We start from the raw sequence: 24,763 nt of genomic DNA, 5'->3' as shown, positions 1-24,763 counted from the left end.
ATCTCTTTAAAGCAGTGTATTGTAAAAGGGTTTATTGATAAGGATTAAACCCTTGCTTCTAGGGTTTGTAGATGTAGCTAGCTGTGCATGTAACTTCAATTTCATGTTGTCCTGTCTTTGCCTATTTTGGGAAAGGCAGCCTTGTGATTACTCATAGTGGATGCCTCTGAGACCTGTAGTTCAACATCTGTGTCTATTAAATGGATTACAGCAGGATGTGCACAGGAAAACATCAGAGTGACGGCACTGTCAGCAGCAGTGACTTTGTCTTTTAAAGAACGTCGTCGTCGTACCTGGTGACTATACTTGAGAGTTAGTGATAACCCCACAAACGGCAGATGTGGAAATACTAATATGAAAGTGTTTCTTATTCTTTCTTTTTTATTATTTCCAAAAATGTCATTGACGTTGAGCTTGCAGTTCTTTCTTCGTTCAGTCGCTTAGTGGACTTCATCTCTCCACTCTGAATGAATATGCGGTCTCGTATTCCTTTCATTGTGGCTGTGTGCTCAGGGGCTCAGTCCTGTCTGACTCTTGGCAACCCCGTGGACTGACTGCAGCCTGCCAGGCTCCTCTGTCCATGGGTTTCCCAGGAAAGAATACTGAAGTGGGCTGCCCTCTCCTGCTCCAGGGGATCTTCCTGGCCCAGGGATAAACCTGTGTCTCTTGCGACTCTTGCGTTGGCAGGCAGATTCTTTACCACTAAGCCATCAGGGAAGCCCTTTATTTAGGGCTAGACAAGTTTTAAAAACATGCTTTTCCGGTATGAGAACACGTACTCATTGTAGAACATTTCAAGCTTTGGAGAAGAATAAAAGGAAAAAAGCTACCTGCTGTCCTGCTAACCAGTGATAGCCATTATTAGTGTGTTGGTGATTTTCTGAATCTTCAGTATTGACATGATTGGAGGTCCATGGATGTATGTGTCTGTTGTATTTGCCTTCATTAAGCATTATGGTGTGGACATTATGTCATTATTCTTCAGAAACATGACTGGTTTTTGCAATAGTGTCTTGTTTATGGAGTGCCATGCTTTAAATTGTCTCATGTACAGATTCCAAAAATAAGATTGTTAGTTACTGAAGGTTAAGAAAAGATAAAACTAGAGTCTGAGATATTTAATCTTTTACCTTTTCAAGTTACGAAAGATGGTTTGCGTGAGCCATTCATGTAATCTGTCCAGGATATATGAACTATTTTTGAACTCCTAAGAGTAGCATAGTAATTTTATAAGCAGAAGTCTAGCTTTAGAGGGCAGTGTTTGTTTTTGAATAGTGTGATGTTAAAATAAGCACAGTAGATTTACCCAGATCCCCTCTTATGTAAATAACCTTTAGAAGAAGAGAGTGCTCCCACGCAGTTACTCTTCGAAGGGCTTTTCTTCCTCTGTGCTGTGTTGGCAAGTGAGAGTTGGGTAAGCCAAGTCATTGCTTTTTGTAGCACGGTAGCAGCATAGGGATGGTTGTTTGGAAATGGCTGAGAGGGCTCACTGCATTGTCCTTGATCTCGTCTGAAAATAGCCAGCTGTGTGACAGGCGTCGTCAGTGTTACCTGGCAGTCCTTGGGCACTGAGTGCTGTGGGTCACCCTCAGGGGCCTGTGCCACACGTGACAGCGTTGCCGCTCGGGCACACACTCGAGCAGCAGGCTCGATCTGGCCCGTGTGGGTTCCTGTCTGAGGCCCACCCACTCCCAGCTCTGTGCTCGCTGACAGGTCAGCACCCCTTTCAGAACCGTAGTTCCGACATCGTGAGGTGGGCGCTGACAGGAGCCTCGGCTTGCGTGTTGTGCTCTTGAGGCTGGAATAAGGAAGGCCCCGGGCTGGCAGGGTGGCTGCAGGTCCCCTGGGGTTAGGAGTCCCTGCTGATGCCTCCTTTGAACTGGCTGGCTGTTAACCACCAGCTTCCTGCTGCCTGAGGCGTGTCTCTCACCTTGCCACCACCTCCCCCACTTCAGCTGGAGCAGGCAACTGACGGAGCTTCGCTTCGTTTCCGTTTCACTGGGGTTGTTTGTGTTCTTGCTAAGAGTTTATCTACCATAATGCTTTGTTATGAGTGGCACTTGAAAATATTCCTTGTATTTTCTTTCTCTTTTTTCTCTGAACGTCCTAAAGTAATATCCAAGGGAGCCTGTGTTATCACCCCTCATCCTCGCTGCCTCTTCCTTAAAACAAATTCTGTCCTGCTGCTGTTCAGTCCCTCAGTCGTGTCCAACTCTCTGTGACCCCATGAACGCTGCAGAATGCCAGGCTTCCCTGTCCTTCACCGCCTCCTGGAGCTTGCTCAGACTCGGTCCACGGAGCCGCCTCGTCCTCTGTCCCCGTCTCCTGCCCTGACACCGCAGATGGCCGGAGCTCATTCCATTCCCAGACTGTCACGCAAAACCTTCAAGTTCATGGGCTCATTTCCTTCCCCTTGTGAGTAAGTGTTGGTTGGGGACTAAAGTAGGGGTTTGAAACTGCATATCAATAACCTCAGATGCGCAGGTGACACCACCCTAATGGCAGAAAGTGAGGAGGAACTTGGTGAAAATGAAAGAGGAGAGTGGTATAACTGGCTTAAAACTCAGCATTCAGAAAACTAAGATCGCGGCGTCTGGTCCTGTCAGTTAGTGGCAGATAGATGGGGGAAAATGAAAACAGTGACAGACTTTATTTTCTTGTGTTCCAAAATCACTGTGGCCAGTGACTGCAGCCATGAAATTAAAAGACACTGCTTGGAAGAAAAGCTATGACAAACCTAGACAGTGTATTAAAAAGCAAAGAGATGTCTTTGAGACCTTTGCTGACAAAAGTCCATCTAGTCAAAGCTATGTTTTTTCCAGTAGTCTTGTCTGGAGGTGAGAGTTTGACCATAAAGAAGGCTGAGTGCTGAAGAATTGATGCTTTCAAACTGTGGCGCTGGAGAAGACTCTTGAGAGTCCCTTGGACGGCAAGGAGATCCAACCAGCCCATCCTGCAGGAGACCAGCCCTGGGTGCTCATGGGAGGGACTGATGCTGAGGCTGAAACTCCAGTACTTTGACCACCTGATGCAAAGAGCCAACTCACTGGGAAAGAGCCTGCTGCTGGGAAAGACTGAGGGCCAAAGGAGAAGGGGACGACAGAGGATGAGACGGTTGGATGGCGTCACTGAGTCAATGAATGCGTCTGAGCAGGCTCCAGGAGATGCTGAAGGACAGGGAAGCCTGGCGTGTTGCAGCCCACGGGGTCGCAAGAGTCGGACACGACTGAGCTGAACAACAACAGTAAAATTTTGGGCCAACTATAATAGTTTAATTTAACTTACATTAGATGTAGAGTTGTTTCCTTCTGTTTCCATCTGGTGGGCTATGTTTCAGGTTTCTTAGAGTGCGGTGGATCTGCAGAAAAAGTGATGAGGAAAGACAACGACCTCCAGCTTGCTTTGTGCCATAGATTCTGCCCTGGAGTGCGTGTGAGATGCTGGGTTTTGAGTGTGCCACTCATATTCTGAGATACCAGCATCAGGTGAAAGTTACTCATCTGGGCGATGCTCTTCTTGTTTTCTCACAGAACTGTTTCGTATCGCTCATTCAGTTAAGTGTGCTTAGTCTTGTAATTGTGGATCAAGAGTTTGAAGACAGGGACTTTTTCTGTCTGCTGCGGCATCTAACAGTTTGCAAGGAGTTTGCACAGAAAACCTAGTGAGTGGTTGAAACAGTGAGCTACTAATACAAGGACTCTCTACACTCAACTATAAATTGTCGTGTAATGCCTGTGTTGCCAATATACGTATTTGAAGTGAGCTGCCTACTGAGATCATTCATTTATTTCATTTGTGCTATAAACATTTGCATGCATGGCAAGTGAACACGTAAGGACTATTAACGCTAAATTAATGTACCAGATTTTTAAAACCAAAAAGCCAAATATAACCTGTAACAGAAATGAAAATAATTTTTAATTATGTTTTTTCATATACATAGATTTTAAAAAGTGTTTGGAGCTGTTAGAAAGTGTTGGTTTTACTTAATAGCTTGAATCTGATTATGGTTTTACACTGGGGGAATGAAAGCATGAACACTGCTGTGTGTGTGAGGGATAGTCTTAGCGGGACTCACCTGAGGGCTGTCTCATCGTGGATGGGCAGGAGGGAAAGGGAGCAGCCCCCTTGGCTTGCTCCCGGGACTGGGGCCACCGGAGAAAAGCTCTGCAAACTGGTGGCTTAAAACAGCACAGATTTATCATTTACAGTTCTGGGGGCCAGACGTCTGGAAGCAGTTCCCGAGGGCTGAAACCAGGGGATCGACAGGCCCTTCCCAGCTTCTGGAGCTGCGTTCCTGGGTGCGTGGCTCTGCACCCTCACCGCCGGCAGCTGCTCAGTCCTCACATACTCTCTGTTTTCTGTCTGTGTCTGTTCCGCCTCTGCGCCCACCTGAGAGGACGTGTGGGATTGCATCACAGCCCACACAGGATGCAGGACAGCTCCTCAACTCAAGAGCCTTAACTTACCACATCTGCTAAGTCGTTTTTTTTGTCTCGTAAGGAAACACGAGCCCTAAGGAATGAAACATGGCCATCTTCTGCAGGGCCACCCGTACCCCTGCGTCTTGGATACTCAGCAGGAGGGTAGCTGAGCGCAGTGGCGATGGCTCAGCTTTGTCTCATCTGCTCTGAAAGGCCTTTCCCTCCACTGGACCTCTGGACTCAGATTCATGTTGTGTCTTGGGTTCAGTACTGTGACTATTCCGCTTCATTGCCGTTCTCCTGGTGCCTGGGAATTACGTGTGTCCTTGTGGGTGCAGGCGGCGGAGAGGAGCTGAGCCCTTGGATGCAGCGTGGCCCAGCTGGGCCACAGTGTTTGCGTCAGGAGCTGAGGAGCGGAGCAGGGCCTCTCGCTGCTGATGTTTGGGCCAGATCTGAACAATGCCAGGAAAACACCAAAACATTTAAAGCAATGGCGTGTCCCAGTTTGAAAACTGGACGTGTAGCAAGATAAATTTGGCAGTGATGACCAAGGAGACTGAGGGGACAGAGTGGGGACCGGCTCCGAGCCAGAGGAAGGAAGCAGCGCCTGGCCCTGACGGCTCCCTGGAGGGAGGGCCACTGGGCTGGGCTGGCGAAGGGAAGGCGGCTCCACTCCAGCTGAGCCCCTGGGGGAGCACGCGTGATGGCCTTCGCCAGTAACCATTCAGTAGGAGTGGGAGTTTGGAGGCCTAAGGATAAGGCTGGGAGATGGTTATCTTATCTTTTAAATGTTGAGCTTAAGAACCCTAAAGGAGTTCTTAGAGGAGTTGTCCAACAGCAGCCAGTGGCTGGTAGGGGAGACCTAGGAGCATAGCCGGATACCTCAGTTTGCAGGCAATGCCTGCTTGAGATCATGCTTGAAGTGGAGAAATGGAGGAAATGAGTGTAGACAGTGTAAAAAGACCAGAGGCCCCAGGACAGTCCTTTGCTCCCCGGAGGAAATCAGGAGGTGGAAAGTGAGGAAAGGGAGTTCCCTGGCCATCCAGTCGTTATGAGTCCACGCTTTCACTGCCGTGGCCCAGGCTCGGACCCTGGTCAGGGAACTAACATAGCACCAGCCACACAGCACGGCCGAAAAAAGGAGGGACACGGTGCATGCGCTAGGGCTCGCCGTGCGCAGCTTCTCTTCCAGGCACTCTGCGTAGAGGAAGCCAGGTGCGGCCACAGCGCACCTGCTACCGCCTCTTAGGGATGAGGGGACAGGCCACGCCAGCACTTACTCTGGGTCTGCGACAGACTTTGAACTGGGAAGTCTGTGAGTTCTCTGCCCTCTCTTGATGGTGGTGAGGAAGAAATTGGGGATTAGACATCACTTCATCTAGTCATTTACTAATGTGGGCAAGAATCCCTTAGAAGAAACGGAGTAGCCTTCATAGTCAACAAAAGAGTCCAAAATGCAGTACTTGGGTGCAGTCTCGAAAACAACAGAATGAGCATGGTTCATTTCCAAGACAAACCACTCAGCATCACAGTGATCCAAACCTGTGCCCCAACCACCGATGCCAGAGAAGCTGAAGTTGATCAGTTCTAAGGCCTCCTAGAACTAACAACAAAGAAAGATGTCCTTTTCATCATATGCGATTGGAATGCAAAGTAGGAAGTCAAGAGATACCTGGAATAACAGGTTAAGTTTTGCCTTGGAGTACAAAATGAAGCAGGGCAAAGGCTAACAAAGTTTTGTCAAGAGAACACACTGGTCATAGCAAACACTGTTTTCCAACAACACAAGATACGACTCTACACATGGACATCACCAGATGGTCAAAACCGAGATCAGACTGTATTCTTTGCAGCCGAAGATGAAGACGCTCTAATGCAGTCAGCAAAAGCAAGACCTGGAACTGACTGTGGCTCAGATCATGAACTCCTTATTGGAAAATTCAGGCTTAAGTTGAAGACAGTAGGGAAAGCCAGTAGACCTAAATCAGATCCCTTGGAGTGGTTGGTGACAGTGGAGGTGGCAAATAGATTCAAGGGATTGGATCTGGTAGACAGAGGGCCTGAGGAACCATGGACAGAGGCTTACAACATGCTATAGAAGTCAGTGACCAAAACCGCCCTGCCGCTGAGTCCAAGCTCACTCTGCTCAGAGCACAGCAGACCAGTGAGTCTAAGAGACAAGGGGTCGAGGCAAGAAAGAGGCTTCATTCAGGGAGCCTGCTGATGAAGGAGATGCCTCGGAATACCCATCCCATCGGGTCTGGATGCCAGGTTCTGCTACAGATCAGAGATGGGAGAGGGTCAGTAAGTCAGTTCAGTCACTCAGTTGTGTCCGACTCTTTGCGACCCTATGAATCGCAGCACGCCAGGCCTCCCTGTCCTTCACCAACTCCTGGAGTTCACTCAAATTCATGTCCATTGAGTCGGTGATGCCATCCAGCCATCTCATCCTCAGTCATCCCCTTCTCCTGCCCCCAATCCCTCCCAGCATTAGGGTCTTTTCCAGTGAGTCAACTCTTCGCATCAGGTGGCCAGAGTGCTGGAGTTTCAGCTTCAGCATCACTCCTTCCAATGAACACCCAGGACTAATCTCCTTTAGGATGGACTGGTTGGATCTCCTTGCAGTCCAAGGGACTCTCAAGAGTCTTCTCCAACACCACAGTTCAAAAGCATCAATTCTTCAGTGCTCAGCTGTCTTCACAGTCCAACTCTCACATCCATACATGACCACAAGAAAAACCATAGCCTTGACTAGACGGACCTTTGTTAGCAAAGTAATATCTCTGCTTTTGAATATGCTATCTAGGTTGGTCATAACTTTCCTTCCAAGGAGTAAGCATCTTTTAATTTCATGGCTGCACTCATCATCTGCAGTGATTTTGGAGCCCAAAAAAATAAAGTCTGACACTGTTTCCACTGTTTCCCCATCTATTTCCCATGAAGTGATGGGACCAGATGCCATGATCTTCGTTTTCTGAATGTTGAGCTTTAAGCCAACTTTTTCACCCTCCTCTTTCTCTTTCATCAAGAGGCTTTTCAGGTCCTCTTCACTTTCTGCCACAAGGGTGGTGTCATCTGCATATCTGAGGTAATTGATATTTCTCCTAGGAATCTTGATTCCAGCTTGTGTTTCTGCCAGCCCAGCATTTCTCATGATGTACTCTGCATATAAGTCAAATAAGCAGGGTGACAATATACAGCCTTGATGTACTCCTTTTGCTCTGTAGAGCCAGTCTGTTGTTCCATGTCCAGTTCTAACTGTTGCTTCCTGACCTGCAGTTTTCTCAAGAGGCAGGTCAGGTGGTCTGGTATTACCATCTCTTTCAGAATTTTCCACAGTTTATTGTGATCCACACAGTCAAAGGCTTTGGCATAGTCAATAAAGCAGAAATAAATGTTTTTTGGAACTCTCTTGCTTTTACCATGATCCAGTGGATGTTGGCAATTTGATCTCTGGTTCCTCTGCCTTTTCTAAAACCAGCTTGAACATCTGGAAGTTTGCGGTTCACGTATTGCTGAGGCCTGGCTTGGAGAGTTTTGAGTATTACTTTACTAGCATGTGGGATGAGTATAATTGTGCGGTAGTTTGAGCATTCTTTGGCATTGCCTTTCTTTGGGATTGGAATGAAAACTGACCTTTTCCAGTCCTGTGGCCACTGCTGAGTTTTCCAAATTTGCTGGCATATTGAGTGCAGCACTTCAACAGCATCATCTTTCAGGATTTGAAACAGCTCAACTGGGATTCCATCACCTCCACTAGCTTTGTTCATAGTGATGCTTTCTAAGGCCCACTTGACTTCACATTCCAGGATGTCTGGCTCTAGGTGAGTGATCACACCATCGTGATTATCTGGGTCATGAAGATCTTTTCTGTACAGTTCTTCTGTGTATTCCTGCCACCTCTTCTTAATATCTTCTGCTTCTGTTAGGTCCATACCATTTCTGTCCTTGATCGAGCCCATCTTTGCATGAAATGTTCCCTTGGTATCTCTAATTTTCTTGAAGAGATCTCTAGTCTTTCCCATTTTGTTGTTTTCCTCTATTTCTTTGCATTGATTGCTGAGGAAGGCTTTATCTCTCCTTGCTGTTCTTTGGAACTCTGCATTCAGATGCTTATATCTTTCCTTTTCTCCTTTGCTTTTCGCTTCTCTTCTTTTCACAGCTATTTTTAAGGCCTCCTAGACAGCCATTTTGCTTTTTTGCATTTCTTTTCCATGGGGATGGTCTTGATCCCTGTCTCCTGTACAATGTCATGAACCTCTGTCCATAGTTCATAAGGCACTCTGTCTATCAGATCTAGTCCCTTAAATCTATTTCTCACTTCCACTGTATAATCATAAGAGATTTGATTTAGGTCATACATGGTTTTCCCAGGTATGGTCTAGTGGTTTTCCCCACTTTCTTCAATTTAAGTCTGAATTTGGTAATAAAGAGTTCATGATCTGAGCCACAGTCAGCTCCCGGTCTTTTTTTCGCTGACTGTATAGAGCTTCTCCATCTTTGGCTGCAAAGAATCTAATCAGTCTGATTTCAGTGTTGACTATCTGGTGATGTCCATGTGTAGAGTCTTCTCTTGTGTTGTTGGAAGAGGGTGTTTGCTATGACCAGTGTGTTCTCTTGGTAAAACTCTTATTAGCCTTTGCCCTGCTTCATTCCATACTCCAAGGCCAAATTTGCCTGTTCCTCCAAGTGTTTCTTGCCTTCCTACTTTTGCATCCCAGTCCCCTATAATGAAAAGGACATCTTCTTTGGGTGTTAGTTCTAAAAGGTCTTGTAGGTCTTCATAGAACCATTCAACTTCAGCTTCTTCAGCATTACTGGTTGGGGCATAGGCTTGGATTACCATGATATTAAATGGTTTGCCTTGGAAATGAACAGAAATCATTCTGTCGTTTTTGAGATTGCATCCAAGTACTGCATTTCGGACTCTTTTGTTGACCATGATGACTACTCCATTTCTTCTAAGGGATTCCTGCCCGCAGTAGTAGATATAATGGTCATCTGAGTTAAATTCACCCATTCCAGTCCATTTTAGTTCGCTGATTCCTAGAATGTCGACGTTCACCCTTGCCATCTCTTGTTTGACCACTTCCAATTTGCCTTGATTCATGGACCTGACATTCCAGGTTCCTGTGCAGTGTTGCTCTTTACAGGATTGGACCTTGCTTCTATCACCAGTCACATCCACACCTGGGTATTGTTTTTGCTTTGGCTCCATCCCTTCATTCTTTCTGGAGTTTATTTCTCCACTGATTTCCAGTAGCATATTGGGCACCTAATGACCTGGGGAGTTCCTCTTTTGGTATTGTATCATTTTGCCTTTTCATACTGTTCATGGAGGTCTCAAGGCAAGAATACTGAAGTGGTTTGCCATTCCCTTCTCCAGCGGACCACATTCTGTCAGACCTCTCCACCATGACCCGTCCATCTTGGGTGGCCCCACATGGCATGGCTTGGTTTCATTGAGTTAGACAAGGCTGTGATCCATGTAGTCAGATTGGCTAGTTTTCTGTGAGTATGGTTTCAGTGTGTCTGCCCTCTGATGCCCTCTTGCAGCACCTACCATCTTACTTGGGTTTCTCTTACCTTGGGCGTAGGGTATCTCTTCACAGCTGCTCCAGCAAAGCGCAGCCGCTGCTCCTTACCTTGGACGAGAGCCAAATAAGGCCATCAGTCTTGCAAACACTGTCTAGAATGGTGCGCCTCAGGAAGAGAATGTGTTAGTTTCTTCTTCTGTGCCCCCTGCAGGTGGACAGGGCTCTGAGCAGAGGCGCTTCCGTTTAACAGGCAGAGGGGCAGCGTTCTCTGAGGCAGGCCATTCTGTGTGATTATACAGAAGCTACTAAAGGCAAGTCAAAGAAACAGTGCCAACATGGAGTCAGAATTGGCTTCTTCTCTGCAACAGTCCCTGAGAAAAATAAATGGAAGAAGGCAAAGTGGTTGTCTGAGGAAGCTTTACAAATACCCGAGGAAGGAAAAGAAGCAAAAAGCAAGGGAGAAGGGGAAAGATACACATAACTGAATGTAGACTTCCAAAGAATAGCAAGCAGAGATAAATCCTTTTTAAGTAAGCAATGCAAAGAAATAGGATGGGAAAGACCAGAGATCTCTTCAAGAATATTGGAAATACCAAGGGAACATTTCATACAAGGGTGGGCACGATCTCTAAGGACCTAACAGAAACAGAAGAGGTTAAAAAGAGGTGGCAAGAATACACAGAATATAAAAGAAGAGGTCTTAATGACCTGTATAGCCACAATGGTGTGGTCACTCACCTGCAGCCAGACATCCTTGAGTCTGATCAAGTGGGCCTTCGAAAGCGTTAACTACAAACAAGGCTAGTGGAGGTGATGGAATTGTAGCTGAACTATTTCAAATCCTAAAAGATGATGCTGTTACAGTGGTGTACTCAAAATGTCAGCACATTTGGAAAACTTACCAGTTGCCGCAGGACTGAAAAATGTCAGTTTTCATTCTAATCTCAAAGAAGGGCAGTGCCAAAGAAGATATACCCTGCTGTACAGTTGTGCTCATTTCACATGCTAGTAAAGTTATGCTCAAAATCCTTCAAGCTAGACTTCAGCAGTGCATGAACCAAGAACTTTCAGATGTACAAGCTAAGTTTAGAAAAGGCAAAGGAACCAGAGATCAAATTGGCAACATTCTTTGGATCACAGAGCCCAAGAATACTGGAGTGGGTAGCCTTTCCCTTTTCCAGTGGATCTTCCCAACCTAGAAATCGAGCCTAGGAATCCTGAATTGCAGGCAGATTCTTTACCAACTGAGCTTTCAGGGAAGCCCAGATCATAGAGAAAGCATGGGAATTCCAGAAAAAAACATCTTCATTGACTAGGCTATAGCCTTTGTGTGGATCACAATAAACTGTGGTAAATTCTTCAAGAGATGGAAATACCAGACCACATTACCTGTCTCCTGAGAATCGTGTAGCAACAGGTCAAGAAGCAACAGCTAGAACTGGACATGGAACAACAGACTGGTTCCAAATTGAGACATGAGTACGTCAAGGCTGTATATTGTCACCCTGCTTATTTAACTTCTATGCAAAGTGCATCATGGGAAATGAAAGGCTGGCTGAATCACAAGCTGGAGTTAAGATTGCCTGGAGAAATATCAACAGTCTCAGGTATGCAGATGTTACCATTCTAATGGCAGAAAGTGAAGAGGAACTGAAGAGGGTCTTGATGAGGGTGAAAAGGAGAGTGAAAAGTTGGCTTAAAACTCAACATTCAGAAAGGTAAGATCATGGCATCTGGTCCCACAACTTCATGGCAAATAGTTGGGGAAAACGTGGAAGCAGTGACAGATTTTATTTTCTTAGGCTCCAAAGTCACTGTGAACGGTTACTGCAGCCATGAAATTAAAAGACACTTGCTCCTTGGAAGGAAAGTTATAACCAACCTAGACAGCATATTGAAAAGCAGAGACATCACTTTGCCAGCAAAGGTCCATCTAGTCAAAGCAGTGGTTTTTCCAGTAGTCATGTACAGATGTGAGAGTTGGACCATGAGGAAGGCTGAGCACTGAAGAACTGATGCTTTCAAATTATGATACTGGAAAAGACTCTTGAGAATCCCTTGGACTGCATTGAGATCAAACCAGTCCATCCTAAAGGAAATCAGTCCTGAATATTCGTTGGAAAGATTGATGCTGAAGTTCTGATACTTTGGCCACATGATGTGAAGAGCCTTCTCACTGGAAAAGACCCCGATGCTGGGAAAGATTAAAAGCAAAAGAAGAGGACGACAGAGGATGAGATGGTTAGATAGCATCACTGACTCAATGGATGTGAATCTGAGCAAACTGCAGGAGTTAGTGAAGGACAGGGAAGCCTGATGTGCTGCAGTCAATGGAGTTGAAAAAGTTAGACATGGGTTTGCAACTGAACAACAATCTGGTAATTTTGATGTTAATAATGTCTATGTTTCAAAGAGGAGACTCAGGCCTGGGGGTTCAGCTGTCACCACAGTCTCACAAGAATGAGAGGGGATGTCCCTGCAACCACGCCCTCTGCACCACCCCACCCTTGGCCCAGAGAGCACCCTCATTGCACTGGGGCCCGGCTCACTGCGTATGCAGCATCAGTCTCCTGAGGTTTGTGTTAAGCAGCAGGATAGACTTGGAGCATTTTTAGTCTCTATAATTGTGACAAGACCTCCTTCCATTTCCACGTTTTTGTGTGGGATCATTTTCTTTCTACCTGAAAAGCTCACATTAAAACTTCTTTTAATGCAAGTTGGACAGCAACAGGTTTTCTGTACTCACTTGGCTTACAGAAAAGTCGAGCAGATACAGTTCCCGTATCCCCCCTGCAGGCGGTTTCTTGAGTTAGCATCTTGTATTAGCGCGCTACATTGTCGCAATTATTGAAACAGTGTGATACATTATTAAGTAAAGTCCCTGGCTCACATTAGGAGGCTCCATGCTAGGCTTCCCTCCTCCCGATCCCTGAACTCTTGGTGGCCACTTACCTTTTTACCTTCTCCAGTGCCTCGGGGAGTTAGAGGCATCCACTGTGTAGTGTTCTCACGCTGGCTTCTGTCTCTCTTAGCAACATGTGTTTAAGCTTTCTTCTTATTTTTTCCTGGCATGATAGTTCATTTGTTTTATTTTTACTGCCGTCGGTTTCAAGTAACGTGAAGTTATTCAAGGTCATTTAGTACCTTCACAGTGTCGTGCAACCATCACCTCTGTCTGGTTCCCCGAGTTTTCATCACCCCAGAAGAAAGCCTATAGCCCTTAGCAGGCACGCCACGTTTCACCCTCCCTGTGGTCGTGCCATCACATATATTTCTGTCTTTATAATCTTACCTTTTCTTAATGTTCCATATAGATGGAAGCATACAATATTGAACTTCTGTGTCTTTCACTTAGTGTAACATTTCTAAGGTCTTGTCCGACAGCATGCTTCTTATTTTATGGCTGAATAGTGTTCCATTGTACAGGTATGCCCCACTTTGTTTATCCTTTCATCCTTTGAAGAACTTTTTGGGTGGTGTCTGTCTTTTGGCTATTATGAGTTGTGTCCTGAACATTGATGTTCACATTTTTGTTTGAATACTTGTGTTCCGTTTTGGAGGGTATACACCTAGAAGTAGAATTGATGGGTTTAACTTTTGGAGGAGCTGCTAAACTGCGTCCCATAATGGTGGGAATATTTTATAGTCTCACCAGCAATGCAAGAAGGTTCTAATTCCTGCACCTGCCTGCAAACACGTATCATTTTGTGTTTTGATTGGAAGTCCTCCTAGAGTGTGACCTGGAATGTCGCCGTGGATAGATCTGCATTCTCCAATGACTGATGCACCTTCCCACACGCGCTTCCTCCCCGCTTCACAGAGCGGGGTGGTCTCGCAGCGTGAAGCGGCTGTGCTGGGCCAGTGTGCCCTGGCAGCCGCAGTCCTGGGAACTGGCTGCGGACGTGTGCCAGCCCTGCCACTGCCCCGAGCCATCTTCGCTCCCCTCCTCCGGAGATCTGCACCTCAGTCGCTAAAGGCAGGGGGAGCAGACGCTGTAGCCCAGCAGGCTGGAGGTGGCCGAGGGCGGGGACAGGGGAGAGTGCTCTCTGGTCTGGACCCACCTCTGCGCCGGGCGCCGGGCTCCGCACAGTGGAGGCTGTAACAGCAGAGGACCTGCCCTGTTGACCGGGCCCCTCCATTCCCTGTCAGAGTCCAGGCTGTGCTTTCTCAGTGCAGGACACCTGCCAAAAGCTCTAGTTTGCTTTTTCTAGGCTAGCTGCTTGCCCTCAGCAGCTCAGGAGTTTGGCAGATGCCTGAAGGGAAGCTTAGTTGGCCTCTCCTCCCCACCCCAGCACCTCCCCACCCAGGGTCTGGGCCCCCAGTGTCGCTCAGCCGACCTGAACTCCAGTTCCCTCTCCCTGGTCTGGTGAGGTTTCTGTCGGCTCCTCTGGCTTCTCAGCTGCGCTCCTCTGAGTTTCTCAGCCCCTGGTGCCACAGCGGTGGGGGACAGGCGCCACAGAGTGCTGCCTCGCTGCCGCGCGTGCCTGCTGCCCTGTGTCCCCGTCCTTCGCGCCGTGAGTGCCCTGTGACCTCAGGCAGCCGTGTACTCTGGTCTCTGCTGGGTTTCTCATGTTCTCAGCAGATGGGCTCCTGCACGGTGCTCTGATCATTATATCTGGAAGCCAGTGTTATTTTTAGGGAAAAAATAGATTTGAACTCCAGTATAATTCCATGTGAAAGATGGGAGAACAGGTACTTTCCGTTGGGAGATAGGTTTAGAAGAAAGAGGGCGGAGGTTGAGTTTTAGATGTGTAATTTGTTTCAAAATATTTCTCTGGGTAAATATTTTAAATTTAGGTGGGTTTCATGGTTTTGGGGGTTTGTTGTAATTGTTGTTTTCAGGAAAATACTGCCCAAGGTGTGAGGTAAATTTTAAGCAGTGAGGCTTGTCGTAACCAGCTGTAGAAAACTTACAGTCAGGGCTTCACTTATTTTACCTGTGAAATGCCACCTAGCAGGTCTGGTAAACTCTTGGAAATACCTGTTGAGCTTGACCATTTAGTGGACTTATATCTTTATGAGTGGTGAGTACTGTTACTTGCATTGTATACTTTGTAGCTTCAGGACAGACATCCTGAAAACACTGGGACTATTATAAATAATGGAGAGAAGAGTTCTGAAAAATGGATTTTAGAACTTTTCACTAGAGCCCCTCCTGTGTAAGGAGGGGCCGAGAACCTGCCCCTGGAACAGTTTGGCCTGGCACTGCCTCGGGGACCCCAGGACCCGGCCTGGCGCTGGGGCTGCGTCGGAGACCAGCCTCGGCATGCCCATCTGTGCTCCGTGCCTCTGGCTAGCGCCCGCTTTCTGGAACTCAGATTCTTCGCCTGCCGAGTGGGGAGGAAGCACAGTGGTTCACCTGTCAGGTTCCTGCACGGCCTTAGAGATAAAACAGCAAACGGGCCAGGAGTCAGGCCTTCAGGGAGGGCAGCGGCGAGCAGGGCAGTGCAGACAGGGGAGAGGCTGCTTTCAGGTAGGCAGCAGGCATTAGCGCGCTGAGGAGGAAGCGAGAGGTGCTGAGGGGAGGAGCAGCTGGCCGTCAGGAAGGGCAAGCCTTGGTTGTTGTATATACACAGTGGATTGTATGACAACGCAGTTTATTTTCATAGTTTTATGGCTTTAGGAAGTGTTTTGCTTCTGGTGTATAAGCAGGTTTTAACTTCAGGAATCGTCTGGGAGCCCCAGTGGTGTGACTCTGCTCTTCCTTCACCAGTGAGTGGACCAGGGGTCCTTTAAGGCCAGACCATCACCAGCATGTCCTCATTTACTGGCTAATCCACTGACAGCTCTGAGTCAAGCCACTGGTCTGCCTTGGGACTCTGCAGTCACTTATTTGGTTTTGCTGTTATTTGGGGAAATATTTGATCCGCATGAGTACACAATACTGCGTGATCCACGGTCCATTGGAACTGAGGATTCGGAGCACTGACTGTAAATTATATGCAGATTTTTGGCTGGGCAGAGGGTCAGCTCCTCTAACCCCTAAGCTGTTCAGGAGTCAGCTATATATGGTTCAGTTTTTTGTTATATTCACAAGATTGTGTCAGTTCAGTTCAGTTCAGTCACTCAGTCGTGTCTGACTCTTTGCAACCCCATGAATCGCAGCACGCCAGGCCTCCCTGTCCATCACTAACTCCCGGAGTTCACCCAAATTCATGTCCCTCTAGTCAGTGACGCCATCCAGCCATCTCATCCTCTGTCATCCCCTTCTCCTCCTGCCCCCACTCCCTCCCAGCATCAGAGTCTTTTCCAATGAGTCAACTCTTTGCATGAGGTGGCCAAAGTACTGGAGCTTCAGCTTTAGCATCATTCCTTCCAAAGAAATCCCAGGGCTGATCTCCTTCAGAATGGACTGGTTGGATCTCCTTGCAGTCCAAGGGACTCTCAAGAGTCTTCTCCAACACCACAGTTCAACAGCATCAATTCTTCGGCGCTCAGCTTTCTTCACAGTCCAACTCTCACATCCATACATGACCACAGGAAAAACCATAGCCTTGACTAGACGGACTTAGTCGGCAAAGTAATGTCTCTGCTTTAGAATATGCTATCTGGGTTGGTCATAACTTTTCTTCCAAGGAGTAAGTGTCTTTTAATTTCATGGCTGCAGTCACCATCTGCAGTGATTTTGGAGCCCAAAAATAAAGTCTGACACTGTTTCTACTGTTTCCCCATCTATTTCCCATGGAGTGATGGGACCGGATGCCATGATCTTCGTTTTCTGAATGTTGAGCTTTAAGCCAACTTTTTCACTCTCCTCTTTCACTTTCATCAAGAGGGTTTTTAGCTCCTCTTCACTTTCTGCCATAAAGGTGGTGTCATCTGCGTATCTGAGGTTATTGATATCTCTCCCGGCAATCTTGATTCCAGCCTGTGTTTCTTCCAGTCCAGCGTTTCTCGTGATGTACTCTGCATGGAAGTTAAATAAGCAGGGTGACAATATACAGCCTTGACGTACTCCTTTGCATTGTGTAACCATCATCAAAATCTAATTTTAGAATGTTTTTGTCCTTAAGCACGGGCACTCACTCTCCACTCCCTCTGCATTCCTTATGCCAGCCTCAGGCAATAGCTAGTCTCCCTTCTGTCTCAAGGCCTCCCTTTTCTGGATGTCCATGCCTGTGGAATCAGACACTGTGCGGTCCTTGTGGCTTGGACAGCCCATGTGATAGATGATAGAGGTCGGTAGATAGGTGGTCGAAAATGAGAGAGGTGATGTGATTGATAGATACGATGGTGAGGGGTTGGTGACTGATGGATACGGTGCTGATGGTTGATGACTGATGGATATGGTGCTGATGGTTGATAGATAAACGGAGATAAACAGAGACACCCGTCCATCCCCCCTTGTGGTGCACTCTGGTTGTATGATATGTGGCCACTGGGAAGCCTGGGCGCCGTGCACACAGCGACTTTCTTTTGTAATACTGCTCTTTTGCAATATCTGTAATTATTTCAAAAGGAAAAAATTGAGAGTGATCTTATGATCCAGTTACTGGCGTCTATATAATTATGCATTTATAGTGAAGAAACTAGTGGGTTTTTCTAGGGAAAATTGCACAGAGTTTGGGATTTGATCAAGAGATATATAAAAATTTTTGTAGTGTTTTCCCCTGAGATTTCTTCTTATTTTTTTTTCCCCCCTGAGATTCTTGTATGGAAAACAAAGAATGATAAGGTAAGCTATAGTATTTCTCCCTGGGTTATCACTGTAACACCAAAACTGAAGGGTTTCTTTTTTATTTTTGTTTTTAGGTATTTCTGTATTCCATGATCACAGTTAATTATAGACAAGCACTGAGGGATGTACTGGAACTTTCATCTCAAACATCCGATAAAGATAAATGATTATATTCAGGAAAAAGTCTCAGGGTTTTCAGGTGCTTGATTCTCTATTGTTTCTACATCCCATACAAATAAAGGATTAAAAGGAGAAAACAATAAGATTTTAGGTTCATAAATTTCTCTGTTCTCATAACTTTTGAGATATTTGTGTCAGTGTGAGAGAATGAAATTAAGGTTTTAGAAATATATATTTCTTTACTGTAAATCAAAAGATTCATTCATGGCTTTTCTGAATTTGCATTTGAAAAAACAAAAGCAAAACAAACACCTCTCCCCCTAAAAAAAACTCCCACACATTTTTCCAGCATAATTTCTCAGAGCTCCAAGATTTTGCTACACTTATTACAATGGTAGTTTTCCCCCAGGATAATTGTGTAGATACCTACAGAATTGAAATACTGCTGAAAGTCACTCTATGTTAATGTTTAATTACAGAGTTGCTTTTTCTCCTTAAAGAGTATTTAAAAATTTAATAAATATTGCATGGTACTAAGCCTATTTCTTGAAAATGAAAAATTTATAGTAAAATTTCAAACATAAGGTGACTTCTGATTCCATGTGGGTGTTTGGTGTACCTGTCCGTTCTGTCATCTGTAAGTTTAACCCCAGCATCACAACATCATGGTCCCATAGGATCTTTCTTCCCTTCCTCCTTCCCTCCGTTCTTTCCCTTTCCTTTTCATTTTTGTAACAGAACAAAGCTGGGTCGATTCCACTTAGTAGAGAATGTGTCCAGTAAATTCAGCGCAGTAATTACCTCTCTATCTTCTTGTCCATTCCAGTCAAGATGTAAGCTTGTAAATTTGAATGGTAGCTCTCGATTTGAATTTAAAATAGAAAACAACCATATTGTCTTATGTGTTTTAGCAAAGGAGATGAGGAGACATGTTTCCTGTTGTTGGACTCGTTTTAATTTGTGAGATATATCTCATGCCAAAACCTCAACTTTAAACCAAGATTGTCAAGTAATTTCCTGTGTAAGTTTTTTTTTTTTTCTTTTTAGCATTTACGGAAAGAATATGTCCATGACTTTAGAATTTTATTAAAATATGCTTCAAGTCTTTGAAAAATATCACAAACATGCATCTGTATGTAAGGCATTAACCCTCTCAGCATTAGTGTTTTGATGAAGGGGGATGTCTGATTGTTCTCCTGGGTGGAAGCTATGATGCCTCCCTGTTGGTTTTTTTTGGTTTTGCTTGTTTTCTTCTATCCCTGTTTTGACCCAGCCATTGATTCTGAGTCCTGGCTTAAATCCCCTTAATCATTCTATGCATGCAATGAAATTTAAGTCCCCTTCAAAATTAAATGGATAGATAAATAGTGTGTCTAACACAGCAGATATATGAGATTATAGGGGCCTCACAGTGACGCTCTCTTTAGTGAATCAGAAGTAAGGGCTGGTTTTCACATAGCTCGGGCAGCTTTCCTGATTGTGGAAATCGTGCTGAGATAGACCTTGCTTTCTTTTCCTTTTGGCCATGCTGTGTGGCACATGAGACTCCAGTTCCCTGCCCGGGGAGTGAGCCCGTGGCCCCTGCAGTGGAAGCGCAGAGCCCTAACCACTGGACCCCCGGGAGATTCCCCTCGCCCAGCTTTCCCAGTTTCATGTCACTGTGTCCTGATCTGCAAAGACAGGTAGTGGTGAGCAGTCAAAGTCTGCACAGAGCTGATCAGACCAGCCAAGGAGTAGTGGCTGTGGGTGCTGGAAATATCAAGGCTGTATTTACTGTGGGGCTGTGGATCGATTGTGCACTAGACATAGATGAACCGAATTATTTTCTTACCCTCCAGAGGAGTATTTTGGCCTGCTGCTACCATTTGACAGAGGTTCTGAGAGACATTCTTCCCCCACATTTTTAGCCTTGAATACTTTATAGAAGTAGCCATTAGAAGAAAGTGTCCCAATATTTAGAAAAAAATATCATTAAGATTTCTTGACCCTGTTTTTCCAATTTCCATGCACACTGAATCTCTGGAGAAGATGGGAGGCAGCAGATTGGAACTGGGAATTGTGAGGCTTTAAAGACAGAGATGGTTTAAAAACCCATGCAAAATGGGTAAAGAAGTTCTAATATAAAAAAATTAGAGGCCACACATGTAGCTGATGCCGATTTGCGTCTGAGCCATTTTCTCCTGACACGCTCCCCAGCCAGTCTTGAGGATGCTCAGAGTCCCCCTCTGCAGTGCTGGAAGGAGCTGGCGGGGGCCTGCAGGATGCGGTGCCGTTTAAACCTTGTTCAGACCCTCTTATTTGGAAGTTCTCGCCAGTGTCTGCTTGTTAGTGTCTCTGATGCTCTTTTCCTGTCATAATTACATTGCATAAAGAGGTTTTGAGGGACTTTTCTCCAGGCCTCATACAGACGCTCCCAGTGCCCCCAGTTCATTGCAGCAGGCCAGTCACAGGCGGTGTTCTGAAAGCACTGGCATAGAGACCGGTAGGTGTCTGATTGACCCGGGGTCCAGAGAGGGAGAATGGTTTCTGACCTTCTCTTGGACTGTTGTCTGTCTTTCCCCACCATTGACATCTCCCAGATCCTGGTTTCTCCAGGCAGTCCTGGCTTGATTGGCCAGTTTACTGTTTGAAGTTTAATGACATTTCATTTCTAAATTGATCATTTTATCCATTATCTTTTGTATTTTACTTAAAGATGTTAATCAGTAATGCCTCTGGTGTAGCTTGGATAGGCCATCTTTACTTCGATTTCCCAGACTGCCGCGGTCCGGCCCCGGTGGATCCAGGGAATTCGAAGGGTGGACGGCGTTGGCGAGGAAAGACTTGCTTATTTATTAATATAAGATTAGATTAGGAAGAAATAGTGTAGTAAAAAAATTAAGTGGAGGAAGAGGGCTGAATAGCTTGGATTCCGCGGAAGACCAGTAAAATTCCAGACAAGGAATTTGCACCATCTACGTTGGGCCACCGGCGCCCACTTGAATATCTAAGGGTGCCTCGCCTTAGGCTCCCTTTCGCTCGAATCTTAACAGCCAGGGCAAGTAAGTAGACTTGGTGAGCCTCCGCGCCCCAGGTGGAAATTCAGCCTGAAGTTAAAGAGGAAAAAGAGAGAGACACGGGGGAAACCAGTCCAGCGACTGGCTCCCGGCGCCAGACGTTGACTGCCTTCTTTTAGATGTTTACATAAAGGAGTGAGTTACTTTCTACTGCAGTTTCAGTGCTAAGGGTGCTCTTGGGGTTTCAGTAGGGTTCCCTGCGGCCGCGCTGTGTGGTTGTGTTGGGCTGAACAGAGATATCTGCATGAGTGCTGACCATCAGCAGCGTCTCCCAGAAGAGAGTCCTCTGTTTAGCTTCAGTTCCAAACATTATCTCATGTTCAGTAATGGGGGAAACAGGATTTAAGTAGAAGATGTCAGCTGTGTGTAAACTGGTTCCATCCTTTATGCTTCAGGGAGGACTTTACAGTCATTGGGGTCTGGGCCTCTTCCCTCTAACTCACTTGTTTCCTCGGGACTTTGAAGAGATTATCCCTGGAGAGACTGTGTTTCCTCATCTGTTAGGTGGTACATGGACTGCTGACAAGGTTGTTGTGAGGACTAAAAAAAGGCATTGTTTGCAGGGTTCTGGCATACAGTCAGTCTTGTGTCTTGGATTTATTTTCCCTAAGCAAGCAGCTTTGATACTATCAACATCACATTAGAATCAAAAATATGCCTTTGTTCTTTTTGAAGAAAAGATTAAAGAGATTTCTTAGTGTCAACTCTTAAGTAAAGTCAGAATTTCAGTGCTCCTACAGTGGTTATTTCTAGTTTGTAAAGATACTATGAATAATAAATGTGAAAACATATTTCATAATTAGACGTATAGAGATTTGAGTAGATTTTCTTCTTCTTCTTTGGATTTTTAAAAATGATTTAGAACCAAATGACATGTGTTCATTATTCTTCAGTGCTTTGGGGACACATTTTCTATTTTCCCTGTACATCTTTACCTATCTCTCTGAGTTTTTTGCTACTTTATATTGTTTTGTGGAATATAAACAAATGTCTGTGAGTATGTATTAGTGAGAAGCAGATTTTTTACTTAGTAAACAGAATTAAAATGTGGTAACAGGTTTCCTTTCTTCAATTTTGAAATACTCTTTTTCTTTGGCACTTTGAAACAATCTCTTATAAATCAAAAACCATAGAATTGTTGAATGTCTTGGGATTCTCTACTAAGAGATGGCTTGATTTTCAGATTCTTCTTATATAAACTTTAGTGATGTAAGCCTGTTCTCTTGCCTTGAAAACTTACTTGTGCAGATGGTTTCTCTGCCCTCTCCTCTGGTAGTTACAGAATAGAGTTCCTCAAATATTAATCTTATGTAATTTTCCTCCTAAAAAGCCCCAGGTTGACCCACTGCCAGTAGAACAAAACCCACACTCCTCTCTGTGTGGCGCAGAAGGCACATCGGGCGGGTCCAGACCTGATTTTCCAGCTTCAGCTCCTACCGTGCTTCCGTTCTCTTGGTCCAGCCAGAGTAAATCATGCTCCATTATTTTTGCTCAGAATGCTCTCTTTCTTCGCATGGCAGACCCCAGCTACCCATCCACGCCATGTCACGCGCTCTCTTCCTGAGTCTCTCTCACGGACTCTCAGAGGCAGCGTTAGACCCTCCCCAGCCCGCACTGTGCTTCCCTCCTAGGCTGGTGGGCACACCTGTCCTCGCCAGTGCGAGCCTCCCAAGGACAGGCCCACACCCAGTTCTACATTATGTCCCTGGCCCTGCACACAGCGCAAGACCCAGCTAACTTAAAAGCGACTTCTTCAACCTGTTTTTCTAAAAGAACTATCTGTACATTTCCGGTAGATTAAGGAATAGCATCTGGTCCCATCACTTGATGGGAAATAGATGGGAAACAGTGGAAGCAGTGTCAGACTTGATTTTGGGGGGCTCCAAAATCACTGTAGATGGTGACTGCAGCCATGAAATTAAAAGACGCTTACTCTTTGGAAGAAAAGTTATGACCAACCTAGATAGTGTATTCAAAAGCAGAGACATTACTTTGCCGACTTAGGTTCGTCTAGTCAAGGGTATGGTTTTTCCAGTGGTCATGTATGGATGTGAGAGTTGGACTGTGAAGAAGGCTGAGCGCCGAAGAATTGATGCTTTTGAACTGTGGTGTTGGAAAAGACTCTTGAGAGTCCCTTGGACTGCAAGGAGATCCAACCAGTCCATTCTGAAGGAGATCAACCCTGGGATTTCTTTGGAAGGAATGATGCTAAAGCTGAAGCTCCAGTACTTTGGCCACCTGATGCGAAGAGTTGACTCGTTGGAAAGACTCTGATGCTGGGAGGAATTGGGGGCAGGTGGAGAAGTGGACGACTGAGGATGAGATGGCTGGATGGCATCACGGACTCGATGGATGTGAGTCTGAGTGAACTCCGGGAGATGGTGATGGACAGGGAGGCCTGGCGTGCTGCGATTCATGGGGTCGCAAAGAGTCGGACACGACTGAGCGACTGAGCTGACTAAGGAATATCACAGTGATGAAAATGCAGTAACAGAATCAGAATTTACACCAGGTGAACTGTACTCTTCCTGGTGCATGGTGGTGAGTAGAGAAGTCTCTTATTAGGTGTAGGTGACTCAAGGGACTGGTGTGTTTTGCCTGAGGTGTGTGGCAGGATACATAGGAGCTGGTGGTTTGTTAGCAGGAATGGCTTGAGGAATATCAGTGAACTTGAAGAAATCATGTTATGTTAGAGAAGGCAGATATATTTTTGAATAGTTTTGCAGGAGTAATTATTGTATTTGATCATTAAGGTGCTTGTTTCAAAGTAGTTAAACTTTAGCTTTAAAACTTGAGGATTCAGAAAAAATTTTTTTTTCAAATCAGATTTAGAGTAGGTTACTTGTATTATAAGAAAGTCTTGTTTCCAAGTATTCTTGCTGATATAATCAATATGTTCAAAATCAATTTATGAAAACTCTTGTTACACAGTTTGAGTTACTTATTATATAAAATACTACTTTCTGTGTTAGAAAATTCTTGGTTTTAATCTTAAGTTAGACTAATAACTGGAAAAGTAGTTTATGTGTAGAAATAGACGAAAATGTAAAAGCCTCATTCCGCTTCTTGTTCCACTAGTTTGATATGTTATTTTTGCAGAGTTTTTCTGTACACTTATAAGCATGTGTAACATATACAAAAGTATATGTTTATATGTACAGAGAAACATACCAGTGTTTCTAAGAATGTGTGACCTCTAGTACATTTTCATTAATTGGAAAGTTTGGCAATACTTTATTACCAAACATAGTAATTTCTTAAACTGCTTTCATTGAGAGTAGAAGTTCATTGAATGATATTTGCACAGGTGAATTTGGCCCACTGTACTGACTGGCTCCTTGGAAGAGAAACTGTGACAAACCTAGACAGTGTATTAAAAAGCAGAGACATTGTTTACTGACAAAGGTCCGTGTAATCAAAGTTAACGCTTTTTCCAGTAGTCATGTATGGATGTGAGAGTTGGACTATAAAGAAAGCTGAGTGCTGAAGAATTGATGCTTTTGAGCTGTGGTGTTGGAGAAGACTCTTGAGAGTCCCTTGGACTGCAAGGAGATCCAACCAGTCCTGGGTGTTCATTGGAAGGACTGATGCTGAAGCTGAAAAACTCTAGTACTTTGGCCACCTCATGCGAAGAGCTGCTGAATGGAAAAGACCCTGATGCTGGGAAAGATTGAAGGCAGGAGGAGAAGGGGACAACAGAGGATGAGATGGTTGGATGGCATCACCAGCTTGATGGACATGAGTTTGAGCAGGCTCCGGGAGTTGGTGATGGACAGGGAGGCCTGGCGTGCTGCAGTCCATGGGATCGCAAAGAATCGGACACGACTGAGTGACTGAACTGAACTGACAGGAGGACAGAGGGGCTGACAAGGGCCCAGTTGGTAAATGAAGTCCCTCCTTTGGTCTGTGAAGGAGTTCTCCGACCCTGGGAAAGTAGAAAGGAGCCAT

General features: G+C 45.4%; 1 protein-coding gene across 10 annotated transcripts in view; it reads left to right on the top strand.

The window, feature by feature from the left end:
* The window catches only part of ESYT2 (extended synaptotagmin 2), an 84,677-nt gene that overhangs the window by 8,763 nt on the left and 51,151 nt on the right, over nt 1–24,763 (top strand). For 3 of the 10 annotated variants that reach the window (XM_060415244.1, XM_042249107.2, XM_060415245.1), the window contains exon 1: nt 1,329–24,763. The exons of 4 other annotated variants lie outside the window; for them this stretch is intronic. In XM_060415244.1, coding sequence (XP_060271227.1) covers nt 24,701–24,763 — 63 coding nt within the window. In that variant the 5' untranslated portion in view covers nt 1,329–24,700. Of the gene's footprint in view, nt 1–1,328 lie in introns of those variants that run through there. 3 more of the 10 variants (XM_060415243.1, XM_042249109.2, XM_060415246.1) reach the window with 3 other exon arrangements.

Source organism: Ovis aries, chromosome 4 (genome assembly GCF_016772045.2).
Source record: "Ovis aries strain OAR_USU_Benz2616 breed Rambouillet chromosome 4, ARS-UI_Ramb_v3.0, whole genome shotgun sequence".
Classification (NCBI taxonomy): domain Eukaryota; kingdom Metazoa; phylum Chordata; class Mammalia; order Artiodactyla; family Bovidae; genus Ovis; species Ovis aries.
Note: the sequence above shows the minus strand (reverse complement) of the source record. Positions and strands in the feature narration are given on the sequence as shown.